This window comes from Xiphophorus hellerii, chromosome 1 (assembly GCF_003331165.1).
Source record: "Xiphophorus hellerii strain 12219 chromosome 1, Xiphophorus_hellerii-4.1, whole genome shotgun sequence".
NCBI lineage: Eukaryota > Metazoa > Chordata > Actinopteri > Cyprinodontiformes > Poeciliidae > Xiphophorus > Xiphophorus hellerii.
Window position 1 is genome coordinate 26,928,604 of NC_045672.1, and position 17,067 is coordinate 26,945,670.

The 17,067-nt window shown below is 37.1% G+C and overlaps 1 protein-coding gene across 1 annotated transcript; it reads left to right on the plus strand.

Annotated features, from left to right (window-relative positions):
• The first annotated feature begins 809 nt into the window (after positions 1-809).
• csrnp2 (cysteine-serine-rich nuclear protein 2) lies at positions 810-16,509 on the plus strand. Its single transcript, XM_032557454.1, has 5 exons — positions 810-1,566; positions 4,733-4,905; positions 6,601-6,863; positions 8,908-9,204; positions 10,051-16,509. The coding sequence occupies exons 2-5, from the start codon at positions 4,746-4,748 to the stop codon at positions 11,014-11,016; spliced, it is 1,686 nt and encodes a 561-aa protein (XP_032413345.1). The 5' UTR covers positions 810-1,566; positions 4,733-4,745; the 3' UTR covers positions 11,017-16,509.
• Positions 16,510-17,067: the final 558 nt, after the last annotated feature.

The following is a 17,067-nucleotide window of genomic DNA, read 5'->3' on the forward strand; positions in this document are numbered from 1 at the left end:
TTTAACTCAAACTAATTATTTAGCTCTAAACTATTCTACTTAGTACGTAAACTTTATATGTAGTTTGAAGCTAATTAGCTTCAAGCTACATATCAGCTTGTTTAATATTTAGCTTCAAACTTAATATATTTACATTAAATAGATAATCTAGTTGGATTAAAGCTATTTGCGTTTGGCTTTAATCTAAATTTTGAGAAGGCATGCTAAATGTTGTGTTTGCTAACTAAATATTTAGCAATGACAAAAATGTAACATGATCAACAACTGACGTGAGTTGGGAGTTTATGTGGCGGTTAGCAAGACAAACTTTTTCTTTGGTTTCCACTTATAAATTTTCTTCAAACTAAACATTTTATTTGAAGCTAAATATTTAGTTAGCATACTAAACATTTAGCTTGCTAACTTGTAGCTAAATATTTTGTTGGGAACTAAATATGTAGACTTTAAGCTTATTAAATATTTAGCACTTGATAGCTAGTTGGTTGGTAATTTCCTGTTTTGTAAACAAAATACTTAACTTTCTAATTGACATAAATATAAATTAATGAACATCATGGTTAAAATATAAGTATTTTTTTGTCTTAAGACAGGCTAAATAACCCAAAGGAGACAAATAATTTCCCTGTCATTTTAAAAAACTGCTTACATCTGTGTACTTACTGTACCTGTAAATAAAATAAAGCTAAAAGATTAAATGAACAAAGAGATCGCGAAATGAATCTAAAACACTTCACTTCCCAGCATGCCTCGTCGCCAGGGCGAGTGTATGACGTCATAACGACTATAAATACGTCCGCAGGAAAGAATTTCCTCCTCCATTGTTACATTGTAACAAGCGGGGCCGGGGCGAACCGGGGCGGACCGGGGAAAAAAGCGTCTTCTCGTTAGAAAATCTCCAACAATCTGACACCAAACGAAACAAACCAATGCGCGTATTTTTTTTTTCCTCTCCTGTCTTGTTTTATTTAAAAAGCGAGAAGACAGCGAAGTGAGCCCAGCCGACCGAGCCCGGTCCCGGTGAGGAAACAGAAAGGGGGGTTAAAAAAAAACAACAAAAGAAAAAGAAAAGAGAAAAGAAAGGAAAAAAGCGATCAACGAGCACAAATGTCAGCGGATTTCTCCATTGTAATAATTTTCAGCCTCGTATTGGAAAGATAGCACATCCGGCTGTGTGCGTTGTTCATGCTGCACCGAAAAATGTTGGGAAATAACCCAATGACGCCCCTCTTTCTTCCTTTTTTCCTCTCGGCTGTCCTTTAAACACAGAGGTATGCCACATTTAAATAAAAGCAGTCGCTCCTGTCAGGCAACTGTAATCTTTCGGCGTGCAGAACAATGAGCGTGCAACCCATGTAACCTCATATAGCTAGCAAGAGACAGAGAAGTATTGCAAATTGACAATCAGCCAGATCACTTTGTTGCAGGGATATCGCTTGTTTTTTTTGGGGAGGGGGTTTGCACATAAAAAGCGTCTCCCTGCGCGATAAAAGATTGATGTGCAGCTCGGATTGGAAAGAAAGACGACCTCCGAGGCTGTTGGATTAAGGGTCCCTCTTTCTGCCCCAGGTAAGGAGGTCTAGTGTCTCTTAAATGTGGGCTTTGTGGTGTGTGTGTGTGTGTGTGTGTGTGTGTGAGAAAGGCAGAGAGGGAGTGGAAAAAAAAAGGGGTGGGGGGGGGGAGGTTAAATGGTGATAGGGAGGACCGAGCATTTGCCTGTTATAGGCTGATAGTGTTCAGGGTTTTACAATGCATTTCAATCGACATCAAGTCCACTCTGCAAGTCATGGTTAGACTGAAACACACAGCAGCTGCTGCAGCTTCGGTGGAAGAAACTCCACGTCTGATGTTAATAAAATTCACCTCTTATCGTTTTGCATGAATGTGTGCATGGGTAGGTAGCAGAGCTGCACAATTTGTTGGCTTTCTGTGCAATAATGCAAAAAAAAAAGAAAGCATGTAAAACCATTTAAAGTGCTTGGGAGCATCATATTTGGTCACCTTGATGGACTGTTACTGTCCTTGATACACCTGATCTCAGTGGTTTAGATGTTAACGCTCATAAGGAGAGAGGTGGAGACATTTTAGTCATCGCTACATTTGAGGGGCATTAATATTTATTAATATTGTGCAGCCAGAACAGATCACAAACTATGTTCTAAAGAATAGGCCTGTCACGATAACAAGCCAGGCGATAAATTGGCCCCAGAAGTTATTGCGATAAATAATAATATCATTTTGAGACCATTTTCAAGTAATTTAATGGCAATGATGGCAAAATAATGCAGGAACACATTCTCAAAGATAATAAATTCTATTCTAACGCTTGAGTGGGAAGACATTTTAAATATCTGAAATAAATAAGCAAAACAACAGAAACAACAAATAAAATAAATGATGATGTCTCTGTGAACGAAAGGGCGAGTTGTGACCAAAGCACCAGACTGAAGACTTTATCCATCCAGTTTTTAGGAGAAAGAGAGAGATTAGGGTTAAAATTAACTCAAATTATTGAGTTCATTTTAATTCATCATGCGGTTAATTAATTTGTTGCTTACACGCACTAGAAGTCGTAGATTTACATCTATTCAGTGATGCTAACATCCCACCAAAGCACAGTTTTACCATTTCTTGTAAATATTCTTTTATGCACAGATGTGCAGTCACATTTTTTTTTATTATTACACATTTTTCTAGTATAGGTATGCTATTTCTTACAAGTGCATTGTGTTTTTTATGCTGTAAATTTGCCCTAAATGTCTAGTCTCTTATTCTTACTGTCTATTTTAATATTTTCATCTTCATGTGAATCTAAACACTTCAACTTGCCTGTCACTTTGTTGCTGATGCACCAGAGGGGCAATAAATGTTATTCTATTCTTTTCTATTGAATTATATCTCAATACATGAGCTACAAACATGCACACTAGACTTACCACTCGATTAAATTCAAGTTTATTTCACCTAGAACAACACAGTAAACAATGTTAAAAACAAAGCAATCATTGTTTAGTACGCATAGCTAAGGCTAATTTGAAAAACTCACTTTGATTCACTCTTTTGATCAATTTTAATTTGATTTAATTGAAATCAGTGCAATATAGCAAGCCCCATTTTAACTGAATGTGAATAAATATTCAGGTTGTGTTAAAAAAATCAAGTAAAAAATTAAATTTTTACGTCTCGTGAACAATAAAAGTTGAGATAAACTTGCACAGAGGCTTATTTATTGATGCTCAAAAAAGGAAAACCGTTAAGTTAATAACATTTACAGGACACAATAAGGAAGAATCTCATTGTTAAAATGATATTTATGACAACAAATAGACAAAAATCTGAGAAAAATCTGCACTTAAAACTGAGGTTAATTTTATAGAAAAATTTTGGAAATTTCTGAGTTTGGAAAGTCAAAAATTTGCTAGACAAAAACTAGAAAATATTCCAATTAATTTAGGAAATTTTCTAGAAAAAAATGTGGAAACTTCTGAGTTTGGAAAATTTAAAATTTGCTAGACAAAAACTAAGAAATGTTGAGAATAATGTAAGACATCCTCTACGCTCTAAATGTGGAAATTTCTGAGACTCAAAAGTAAAAAATTTTAAACTCTTGGACATTTCCTGAGTTTCAAAAGTTGTGACAGTCAAAATTCTTATAAGAAATGTTTAACAATAAACATAAGAAATGTATGTTCTTACATTTATTATTTAGGGATGTAAAAATGCTTGTACCACTATCTGTAAGCATTTTTAAAGGGGGTCTCAAGATAAATTGCCCCCTTCCCTGTCAACATGGTAAAAATCAATCAATTAATCAAGTTGTTTGTATCGCACATTTCAGCAACAAGCCAGTGTTGCATAATAAAAACACAAAAATACAAAGTCATAGAAAACACCACACAGCCAACAATTAAAACATTACATTTTGCCAAGAGCCATAAAAATATATGTATCATTGCAACCTGAGAGAATTTAATAGTAAAGTTGATTTCTGAGTCACAGCTTCTGATTTGGCAGTAATTCAAGGAACTACTTCACTTTCATCGCAAGATGAAAATCTAAAATGCTGCATCAGTCCATCTATCTATTCATCCATCTATCTATTCATCCATCTATCTATTAATCCATCTATCTATTCATCCATCTGTCCTTCATCTAACCACTGAATCTGTTTATTCATCTGAATGTCTGTCTGTCCAACCGTCCTTCAGTTTATGTGCATACATGCAGAGCTTTGGCTAGGACATCACTAATGCAGTAACTGGGATTTCTTACATGGCTGCATTAAGTTTGTGGTTTTGTCTACAGACAAAGCGTCGTGTTTTCATTCGGTTCTGTGCCACAGCTTAAGGTGCTTCCGTTCACTTCCATTAAAGCTGCAGATGTGATAAATTTCACCTTGTGGCTGTCTGAAAGGGAGTCAGGTGGGTTAACGCCATAGAGACCGCTCGCTTCAAGGCTCTTCGCATGAACTACGCTTGCCCAGTTGCCATGGTTACAGCTCTACACTTGATAATTTCAGAATGGGATTTAATGTGCGATGTTCAGGATGGAGGCAGACAGATGAAATGATGGAGGTGGAATACAGATGAAAGGAGGCAGATGTGTTGTTTCCGTATCGTCAGAGCAGAAACAGACCAAACATTTAGTCCTAAAACATGCAGAAAAAGTTCCCTTATTAACGGATTTAGCATGAATTTAAACATAGTGGCTTCTGTTGCCCTGACTGTGCCCTCAGATAGCAGGTTTCCATGGAGGCAGGTCCGTCCCTTAGCCTCAAACGAAGATATGAAGAGGTGGACAGCGGCTCTCTGTTCTCTACACCTAAGGACTCGGACGATGACATCTCCAGCAGTGACAGCGCAGACAGCTGTGACAGCCTCAACCCACCTTCCAGCACCTCGTTCACTCGTAAGCAACAGCAGAGCAGACGTGGAAAAGAGAAAAAGAAACACCAACACACCTGGGGCGCAACAGAGATATTTAAAGGGGAGTTATTAAGCAAAATTTACATTTTGTACGACTTTTTGCTTCCCTTTGCAGGGCCCTAGGGTTATAATAGTTTAGTTTTTGTTTTTTTATTTTGTTTTGTTGTGACTTTGAAGAAAAGCATCTTCTGATTATGGCTGAATATGAATGATTAGTGGTCTGATTTTTTTGTGTGATAATAACATCTCTGATGTTGCTGCTGAAGTTAATTGTAGTGTGTCTGCGCATCTTTAAACTCATGTGTCTAAAAATGTGTTCATCATAGGTCTTAAATTTGCTATGGCAGGGCTATTTAGTCTTGCACAGGTAACTAGAAATACACCTGTGCTAGCTAGCAAGGGTATATTAGCAGCTATATATACTGTATATATATATATATAAATTAGTTTTTAGAGTGTGTTTGTTAGTTTTTATTAATTAAATATTGTTTCGTTTTAGTTTAATTTTTATTAATTAGTCATACTTTGATTAATTTTTAGGTCAAAAGGTATTGTTTGTGATTTTGTATACATCAGTTAGGTAATGAATACCTAATTTTCAGCAGAAAATATTATTTTCAGAAAAATTATTCGATTATTGCTCCGTTTTTTATCTGAACTTCTTCTGTGGTCATTTTGCGGGCTAGCATAAGCAATGGAGGAATATGGAGTGCCGTAATTTGGCAATAGCTGATGTAAACTGCTTGTGTGAAGGAAAAAAAAACATTTTCACATCAGTTCAGAAGGCTAATAAATAGATTCATAAACACAAAAACAAATGCTATCATGTCTGCAATTTCAGTATGTTTCAGTAAATTTTATAAACACACGATATAGATGTAGTTAGTTGTAATTTTCCACATTATTTACCATTTGTATTTATTTCAGTTGTCGATGCATCAGTGGTTTAATACATCCCATCTCAAAGAAATGGGCTATAGTGTTATAATTTTACAGTACTTGGACATTGTTTATATTCATAAAAATTTAAAAAATATTAACACAACTCATCTGATTTGGGCGTTTGAGTTTTATATAGAGTACAATGTTTTCAAAATGTTTTCAAAAGATGCGTTGATTGGAAAAAAAAAATAAAAAATTGCTTCTAAAAACACCACAAAAAACTTATTACCAGCTGTTTTTTTTGGTAATAAGTTTATCTTTTTTGGTTTCTGTAAAATGATCAAAACAGTTAAGTTGCATTTGACAGGCACTGTGCCGTTACCTAGCAACGACAGCCAAGCCACGCCCCGTTACCTAGCAACCCAGACAGAGTTCCAGCACGTTTGGTCTATGGATTTCTGCTGGAAAAGAAAAGAGTTTTGTTGTTGACTTACTCTGCTTTTCAAATGCTTTTCAAACATGTACAGTTGTATGTTTGCAGCCAACACAACTGTAAACATTGAGTTGGGGGGCCGTGACCAGCAGCAGCTAATTTGGATTTAAAGTGACAGTAGCCCTAAAACTGCTCAAAATATTCAGAACTGACCAGACTAAAACCTATTTAAGAATGATTTTGAGCAAAAAAATTAATAATCATGTTTTGTATAACCCATACACCTATCATAGCTTGTTTAAGGAAGCACAATAGGCCTGAAATGAAACGCTCAGCTCTAACTCTTTGTTTCTCTGTCATCAGCCACCTCCATCCTCAGACAGCACAAGCCGTCGCCGGGGGGGAAGCGGGTTCGCTTCGATGTGGTGACGGTGTACTACTTCCCCCGGCGGCAGGGCTTCACCAGCGTGCCCAGCCAGGGGGGCAGCTCCCTGGGCATGGCGCGTCACCACTCCTCCATCAGACACTACACGCTGGGCGAGTTCGCACGCGAACAGGAAAGCAGCCACAGACACACGCTGCGCCAGCACCTGCGTCAGGAGAAGCTCAACACTCGCAAGATGAAGGTACAAGATGATGGATGTTCTCTGCATTAATTTAAACCGTTTATGATAAGATTATTAACCAACAGGCAAAACATCATGACCACTAACAGGTAAACTGTTTCTAACTTCATGATAACGCTGTTAAAAAGTAATCGCCCCTTAAAGATGTCTTTTTATTTCATTTTTCCACATTTCAATGTTTTTTCGTCATGCAAATTTAAATGCATAAAAACTACTAGAAAATCTGAATAAAAATAGTCAGAATTCAATAAATTAAATAAAACTCTAGAAATATCTGTGAAATTGAAAATAAAATTAAAAAAATCTATTATTATTTAACTATTTTTATAATTTATTAAATACCTAACTAAAAATAATGTGAAATGATAATATTTAAAAGCACTTATATCAATTTCCTTATTTATTTCAGTGGTTTAAATAAGGAAAATATGAATAATAAGAAATTATTTTAAAAGTTTCAATTAATAATTTTACAGCTTGCTATTCCTTTATGTATTTACACACATATGCATATTATACAAAAATATTTAAAAGTTACATTTTCATTTATGTTTCTCACATAAATATCTTTAAAAAATTGGGGTAACTGGAAAAATATTTTCAAGAATTTAAATGTTTTTTTTATTTATTTGTTTTTTTCTTTAAACAAAAAACTGGAATACTGATTCATACTTTATTTTTTTGCACCATAGCGCTGGAAACATTTAATCTTCTGTTTGCCTTTGATGAGGATTGTTTTTCTGAATAATTCAATATTTTCTGACATTTGTGGAGAAACACTGATTCTACGTCCATTTTTGCCACATTTTGAACCGAATATTTCCAGATTAATATTTATTTGCAGAATATTGCAATAACTTTAATAATGCAGCGTCTTTCTTTGGATATCCTCTAGATTATTCTCAAATTTATTTTGGTTTTTGTATTATTTAAAGAGCTTTCTGCTACTATTTTTCTCTCCCTGTTTAAAATTCAGCTGCATAACCACAGGAGTGGAGAAACTTTTCACCTGCATTACTCACTAACGTTGCATGTGATGTCATCAGCTCGGTTGCTGCAGGCTAAACCGTAACACAAGCTCTCAAAAGGGCGGACGGCCTGTGGGGATTTCAGAAACTCTTTCGACCTTATTTGTATTGCAACAGTGTATTTTGTATTTTTACCTCAAAAATTCATTAAACAATTCCATTCACACATTTAAAATAGCAGCATAAATGTTTTGGCTTAATTCTATCCCTAAATCAATTGTTTTTTTTAAATAGTTGTAGATTAGAAGTGTAGACATTTGTGTATATTGAGTTGGCAAAATGCAAATGTGTTCATATTATAATATATTATAAAAAGAGAGAGAGAAGAAATAAAAAGCAGTAAATATTTAAAAATGTGATTTATTTATTTCTATTCATTAAATGCATCATAAATGAGAAGTTCTGTTTATTTTTAATCCATAAATCTATCAACTAACTGAATTCACTTTGATGCACATTTTTGATTGAAATAAGAGAAAGACATATTCTTTGATCCATAAATATAAGTATTATTTCATATCCTTCATTTTTTTATTGAAGGAAATTAAAATTATTTTTATTTAACATTTTTATTGTTAAACCTTTATTTATTTATACAAGTTGTCTCTTTGAGATTGATTTAGGAGAAAAACATGTTCTGATAAAACAAATTAAAAAATTATACAAACCCAGCAGCGAAACAAGTAATTAAGAAATAAATAAGCTAATAAAAATATGATTTAAAAACAAGAAACGTTTCATAAAAAGATTTCTGTTTTGGTCTTAAAAGAAATTTGAATTGTCCCAAAGGAATAAAAGTTTCTGCTTTATTCCTTTTAAGAAAAGACCTAAAAGGAAACGGGAGTTCTTTAGCCTGATCTCCAAATAAAAGTAACCTTGTTAAGTTTGTCACTTTAGTAAAAGATGTGCTTTTATGATGCTGTTGGGATTTTCCTTCTAGTGGAAATCAATTGCGACTGAAGCTGAGCTCGAGAGAGGACAGCGGTCTCTTCACGGCTCTACTTTCCCTCCCACAGCTGACGAGGAACGGCACGGTGGAGTGCGCTCAGGCAGACCTGTTAACTCTGGAGGACGTCTCCGACGAGGACCTTGACGTGGACGGCGTCGAGGTGGACGACTGTTTCTTCCTCCAGCCTCTGCCGACGAAGCGCCGCCGAGCCCTGCTGCGAGCCTCCGGGATCGCGCGCATCGACGCGCGGGAGAAAACCGAACTGAGAGCCATCCGTCTCTCCAGGGAGGAATGTGGCTGTGACTGCCGCTTGTTCTGCGACCCTCGCCACTGCGGCTGCAGCCAGGCCGGCATTAAGTGCCAGGTAAGGCCTGGAAGACTTGCTAAAAGGAAGGAGAATCTGCCAAATCCGATGCAAAATTCACATTTTGCACGTTTTTATACTTCTGTGTTTAAAAATGAAATATTCCCAGTGGTTTTTGGCAATAAGTTTGAGTTATTTGGTGTCTGGAAAGTGAGGCGTTACAAAACGACTACCCCAGCCAAGCACCATTACCCAAGCAGATCTCCAGCCCATTTTGTCAGCTGGTGTTACTGCTGTATGCACTATACAATGGCTGCTGGAAAAGACAAATGTGTTGTCGTTGACTTACCTTCCAGAAACCATTTTCAGGAGGCACTACTAATGCTTTTCAAAGAGGTACGGTTGTTTGTAGGCCTTTCCAGTAAGAGAATATATATAAAGCAAGTTTCAATCGAGTTTATTTGAAATCATAAACGTCATAAAAACATAATACAATCAACAGTTGTGAAAACAATTAACAGACGTTGTATTTTGTGAAATATTATTGTTGAAATCATAAAAAAACATCAAATATGTTGGTCAGTGTTTTATTTATTATGGTTCAAAAGCAACTCTAAACAGGTGTGTTTTTTGATTTAAAGGAACTCAGCAGTTTTGCAGTGTAAATCTTGAGATTAGGGGCGTGGCCAGCAGCAGCTTATTTGGATTTAAAGAGACAGCAGCTCTTTCTGGAAGTAGATCAAAATAGGCAGAACTGAGCAAGCTAAAATCTGATTTTCTAAGAATAATTGTGTGCAAAAAAAATGTAATGAACATGTTTTATGTGGACAGACCAATCCTAACCTGTTCAAGTTAAGTTTAAGTTTCTGGAGTGAAGTGTTGAGAAGGGTGTGTTTTGTTCTTCAGGTGGATCGCATGTCTTTTCCATGCGGCTGCTCCAGGGATGGCTGTGGCAACGCTGTGGGTCGCATCGAGTTCAACCCCCTGCGTGTCCGAACACACTACCTGCACACCATAATGAAGCTGGACGTGGAGAAGAGGACGACGCCCATAGCGGGACCCGGGGAGCCGTACACTGAAACCGACCCCTTCTCTTCGCCCTCCTCCACTTGCCCCACGTCCCCGACCTTGTCCTCCGGCATCGGCCTGGACTCGGAGCTGGAGGAGAGCGAGGTGCAGTCGGTGGAAGAGGTCCACGATCTCCTGGTAGAGCAGGATATCCTGGAGCGGGAAAACGAGACGGCCGTGCTGCACCTGCAGAGCGCTGAGGAGCAGGAGAGATGGGAGAGGGAGGAGGCGGTGCAGCAGGACCTGAGCTCTGCTGGGGTCGCGGGGTCACACCCTCTCTGCCTCCTGCCCGAGCAAGAAGAAGAAGCAGCTCAAGGTGTTGATCAGATCCTCCTGCAGGGACCTTTTCCGACGGGCGCTACCGTCTTGTGCATCTCTGACTCCCAGGAGGAGAGTCCGTCGGAGCTCCTCAAAGACTCTCTGCTCTACTATCAGCTCAGCACCATCGAGCCCGGCGCCTTCGAGACGCTGCCTGCAGCTGAGGGAGACGAGCAGGAAGAGCCTTCGCAGGATGAGCCTTCGCAGGATGAGCCTTTGCAGGTTGAGCCTTCGCAGAGCGCAGGTGGAACTGAGCTCACAGAGAAGAAGCAGGAAGCACTTGGAGATTTCCAAGGGGACGCACGTTACATCAAGGCCAGCGGACAGATTGTGGGCGACAGTTTGACCAACATGCACTTGTGCACAGATGTGGAGGAGGAGGCGGAGAAGAGTCCCTCAAGTCCTGATAACAATGTCCCAAAAGAGCAGGACCAGGAGGAGTCCGACTCGGAGAAAGAAGCAGATCCACTGCCTCCTGAAGTTTAGCATTAGCGTCTTTGCAGATATTTTGCACAATAGCTTCATCTAAGATGAGTAAATACTACATATTCCACATTTATCACTGCTATCCGCCACATCTACAGGTGTCTTAGGCCACGTTCACACTGCAACCTGAAGTAGAGACGCAGAAAAAAAACGATTCTATTGAGAATCACAATTCACGGCTCTGGAAATCGATTTTAAGTTGTACGTTTTTGCCGCCCTGCATATTGCATTACGTGTCCTCTCAGCCACCTAATGTATTTTTAATAATTCTTTGATATTTTTCTTATTTAAAAAAGCCAGGCAGCTAAGCTAACCTAATACTGGTAATTTAAGTTATATAATTTTATGCACAGACTTATTTTTGTTTAAATATAAACTGATGAAACTTGATACAGTATGGAAAATTATAGGATTGTTGAAAATAAATATTTTACTTGTTTATGCGCTTTACGTCTATCCAAGTTAAACAGAATCTCTAGAATATTTAAATAGGAAAAATTAATTTCTGAATCAAAAATCGGAATTGAATTGCTAGACATTGAAAGATTTACATCTCTAGCTTAAAGTTTCTCAAATCTGATTTTTTTCCACTTCTGATCTGACCTTTTTCTGACAGTCTGAATAATCAAATTTTTACACTTAGATATGTCTTCCTAAATCAGGTACATATCTAATCTATTCTAATGTGACCTGCGTCTGTCCAGTGTAATTGATACTCGATTGATATTTGGAAGCAGGAAGAAAAACAACGGCATGGCAGACGATGATACAGAGAGTAATCCACAAAGAGAAAGTTGGACAATTTTACCATTCATGTTGACTTTTGCAAACATCAGCTGCTTTTTCATTATAAATGTGCGTAAAACTTTGTTGATGTCTCGCTAAAGTCAAAACAACACAATTTCACAATTGTTTCACTGTTTTCATTAAATAAGAAATACAGTTAGAATCACTCAATAAGCTGTTAAAAACCATAATCCTGTTGTCTTCTACTTCATTTCTGCCAGTAGTAACATCCGACTGTTGATCATGTGACTTGTGTGACGCAAAAAACATGTTTCCTTTGCAATTTTGCAAAATACGCCAACTTTGATGCGGCCGAAAAACCACCTTATCCAAGAACAAAATCTATTTTATCAAAAAATTTGAGTTTTTTTTCTAAATTGGCAAATTTATTTTCATAATTCCAGTTTGCAGAGTTTTTAGATAAATGGCAACGCAGCCATTGAGCACTCTTGCTACTGCGCAATATTACCGTCGCATTCAGTTACAACTCGTGTGATGCAAAGAAAAGAGTTGCAATTTTTACAAATACACTAGTTTTGATGCAGCCAAAAAACTACTTCATCTTAGCACAAAACGTTTTTCTTATTGAGTTGTTTTCTAAATTGGCAAATTTATTGTCATAATTCCAGTTTGCGCAACATTTAGGTAAATATAAATGCAACTAGTGAGCGCGCTCGCTACTTCATTACTGCGTCCTCTACTGCGCATGCCGGACACTGTCAGGCCGTTTGTAGTTCACGCAGGAAATCGCACACAAGTCGCATGTATTTGGAAATGTGAACAACAACAAAATGTCATTAAAAAGATCTGATTTGAGCATTAAGGCCTGCAGTGTGAACGTAGCTTTCTAGTGAGTAACATTAAGATTTTAAGAGCGGCAGAAAACAGGAGCAGAGATGCTGGAAGCACATTAAGATCACTCCCGGGGCGCAGCGAGAGAATGCAGTTATATAAAATCAACCTTAGAGGGGATTCTGCTGGGGGTGATGAATGCGGCCTTATTTGGAAACCATTAACTCAGCTACAGAAACACAGAGTGCAAATGCTGACTGAAGCCTTTTTGTTGGCTTGATGTATAAAGCTATCAACGCTGAACACAAACTGCTAATTGTGTGCAAGATGCCGGCGTACCTGCTGGCTCTTTTTCCGTCATCGCAAACCTGATGCTGTAGTCGAGCCAAATGTAGGCGTCTGATCGCTCCCTCTGCTAACTACACCGAATAATCCTGGAAATACTTGTTTTCTTTTTTGCGTACTGTACACGCAGCATTCGCAACATGCTGGAGAGCTGCTGGGTTTTTTGGTCTGTGTGCACATTGTGAAGTGAAAGCAGCACCAGCTCCGCCTCTTGGAGATATGAAGGAAGAACCAAGACGGCGGCGGATTAGCACTGGCCTTAGTTGTTACTATCGCTTACTTTCGGACTGCCGGCACAATTGCAGTCAAAGGGACGAGACGAAAAGGTCACTTATAGCTAATTTACTGACATTATTTCTTGAATTAATGTGTCTTTTGTGAATTAGATGCTGTTCAGTCCTTGCAGTCTGTTTGGGAATGAAAGGAAATGTTTTTTCTTTCACAGTGCCACATTGTTACTCCATAATCAGTCATATGTTGTGATAAAATGCCAGAACAGAACTTCTTAGTCAATTCAATGCTTGTTTTTTGTGCAAAGATGTGCCGATTATAAATCGAGCCAAATTAGAGTGCCTTGGAAACTAATTTGTTCCCCTGCAACCTTTAAAAAAAAAAAATCACGTTACAACCACAAATTTAAGCCAATTTTATTGGGGTTTTGTGTGATGGACTAACAAATATTAGTGCATATTTGCAAAATTAAAGAAAAAACAAAAGAGACCGTTTTTAGGATTTCTTTTACAGATATGAATCTGAAAAGTGTGGAGTGCTTTTGTATTTTCTGACTGAAATCATAACAAGCTCAGATTGGACGGAGAACACTTGCCACAGATTCTCAGTAGGAATAAGGTCTGGACTTTGACTAGGCCATTCTAACACATCAATATGCTGTAAATGTAAGCATTCTACTGAATCACTGGTTGAATATTTAAGCTCATAATCCCACTGGAAAGTGAACCTCCATCTTAATCTGAATTATTTTGCAGCATTTATTATTTTTTCTTATGATTGTCCTGTATTTGTCTCCATATATTTTTTCATCAACACTAACAAGCTTATTTTTTTAGGACTACCTCCTTCTATAGTTGATCACGAGATGTAAAGGGAAAACTCAGATTGCAGTTTTGAGTTTTGCATGTAATTTTGATTTAAACTGAACACACACCACTGGTTTTTGGTAAATGGTAACTGGCCTGTACTTATACAGCGTTTTATCAAGTTTGGATGACCTGAAAACGCTTCTCACTACATTCAGCAATTCACATGCTGATGGTGGTAAGCTACATTTTGTCTGTTGTCTTCCTTGGTCTTCATGATGCTGTTTGTTTAATAATGTCCTCCAACACACCTCTAACCATATATAATATGGTTAAATATATATTTAATCGGCTGCAACTCATGATTATTTTAATAATTGATTATTCATGCAACTTCTGTGATGATTAATCAATTAATCGCGTAAAAAAATGACATTCTACAGATTTTTCATTTAAACATTTAAGTAGGGTTGTGACGATTCGTCAAACGATTCGAGTACCTTGATTGTTAATATTCCTCACGGCAAATTATCTACCTTCGTTAAAATATGTTTTAATATTTAGCACCATGATGATTATTTGTGTTGCGCAATGCTCTGTTGTTGATGAGTGCTGAGCGCTATTAGCATAACAAAGGGTGACCTGCTGTTTTCTTATTTTTATTATTAAATTTAATATAATTTCTAATTTTTTGTAATTTTTGTCCCAGTTGACTTCAAAAGTGAGCTATTATTGTTACAGCTTAACAAAACTAGCTCAGAAAATCTACAGAAAAGTAATTTAGAGATGCATGGATATGAAACATTTGGCTAATATTGATGTCCAATATTAACACCACTGTTATGGCAGTATCTACAAACATTTGTTTTATTTGTTAAAATTTTCTGTATGATTACTCAATTACTAAAATAATCATTTTACATCAGCCCTACACTTGATACTTTTTATATACAATGTCAAATATACATTAAGGTATAAATATGAGGAAATAATTCAATCCCTGTTTAAAATAAGAAAATAAACATTTTATAGCCTAGGAGGCAATAAAAGAACATTCCTTTTGTGAATCTGAAACTATGCCACTATGGCTAAAACAAACTAGCATCTTAAAGTGTTTTTATCTTAAATGTAAAATGTAAATATTTTTCATGCAGTTAATTAGTGCTCTAAATTTTTCAGCAAACAGCCTATTTTTGAGTCTATACTCTAAATGACGATTAATCGGTTACTAAATTAGTTGACGATAATTTAATTAATCAATTAATTGTTTCAGAAGTCATTAGTTGATTTCTGAAGCCAGTTGGTAGCACTGGATTTTATTTAGGGGTATCAGTGTGAATTCAAAATCATGTGACATGGCAAAATACGAAAACGTTCAAGGGGTATAAATACGTTTACAGGGCACTTCAAAAATAATAAACAAGCATTTGAGTTCATTGCAATCTGCAGCATGTGCAGCTAAAAGTACTTACACCAATCAATGTGATGTTAATAATTTATGAATCAGACTTACTGCTTGATTTTGTGTGTGTGAAATGTGTTTGTGTATTAACCTACTTTACTGTCGTACGTCCATGTCGGTGAGAAAGTTGTGTTTAAATCTGTGTGCATGCATGCGTGGATGCTACTTAGACTGTATTAGACCTGGAATTTTAGTAAGAATGCGTATTTTAAACCTAAAAGGTGCTGATGTTATAGATTTACAACTTGTGAACCGTTAGGAGGAATGATTTCATGGAGATGTTTCTCGCTGATTGATCCTGAACTAAAAGTACTGGAAAGCTTCCTGTAGAAATGCAATAGCTCCCGTACTGCAAATTCTAAATGTGCTGACGGTAAGATGGGGCGTCTTTTTGTCACCAAGTGTGTAAACGCAGTCGTGTAACTTTATTTTTATTTTTTGGGTTTCTTGAAGCTCTGTCTGAAGAACACGGAGCTGCGGAAGTGAGCCGGCAGCTCTTACACAAAATCTGTCCTTTGTTCTGGTGCCTGAAATTCCCACAGTTGCTTTGGGCAACGGCTCGCCTAACACAGGATGTGCTGCTGTGTATAAGTTGTCTGATGTGTTTCTTTAGCCTTTTGTATTGTCTTTATATAATCCTGTATAAGTGCTGCAACAAGGCAGTGGTTTCAGACCTAATTAAACGATGCCGTCATCCATCAGTCTTTTAACAAAGCAGTCTCCTGTAGTTGTTATGAGGCTGCAGATTTATCGTGGCTCTTCTGTGCTCGCGTGACTTGCCTTGACATGATACCATGTTTGAAGTAATGATGATTGCAGGCTGAGTATTGTTGAGCTTTTGTCTTTGGCTTTCTGCTAATAGATTTAGGTTTGCGACCACTGTACCAAATTAACTCTAGCGCTCTCTGTGTTTGTGTGTTTAACTGTATGAAAGGGGCGAGCGATTGTTGAGAAGACTGATGACTTCACCTAAAAGCTGTGAGAACGGGACTCTCATGCTACTTGTTGACTAAAATGGAAAAACAAAAGTTTTTATACAAAAATAAAAACAATAAAGTACTTCATTCAGGAGTTGTGTTTTATTCTGTGCATGATTCCCTTATGTATTTTTTTGTTTTTTACAGATTACAAGACTGAAATACCATGGAGATTCTGTAAATTTACTGTGTACATTAACGGTGTTAATCCACTTGAATTGGAGAAAGCCCAGAGCTGTGACGTGAGATTATAATCGCGCAGAATTCAACCAGAAATACAACAAAAAAATCACATACATAAAAGTCAAAAACAAGTTATCAAGTGAAATATGTCGCCCCCAGCAAACGTAACTTGACGGATGATTGTTAGCAATCCGAGCATTTCCGCTCCAGTATGTTTTTTACATCTTTGTTATTTAACAAATCTGTGACCAAGTCTTGACACTGTTTATGAGACAGATAATCTGTGAAAATATCGATCTTCTTGAAATTCGATACCAAAAACAACCAATCAAGAGTCATAAGGAGGGTCTTGGCTATCAATGCTGCTAAATGTGCTAATAATGGCTGAGGAATAACTTACCGTTACAAGGAAACGGTTTATCCGCCGTCATTGGCGGTCATGCTAACTAGCCTTAGCATTCACAACATG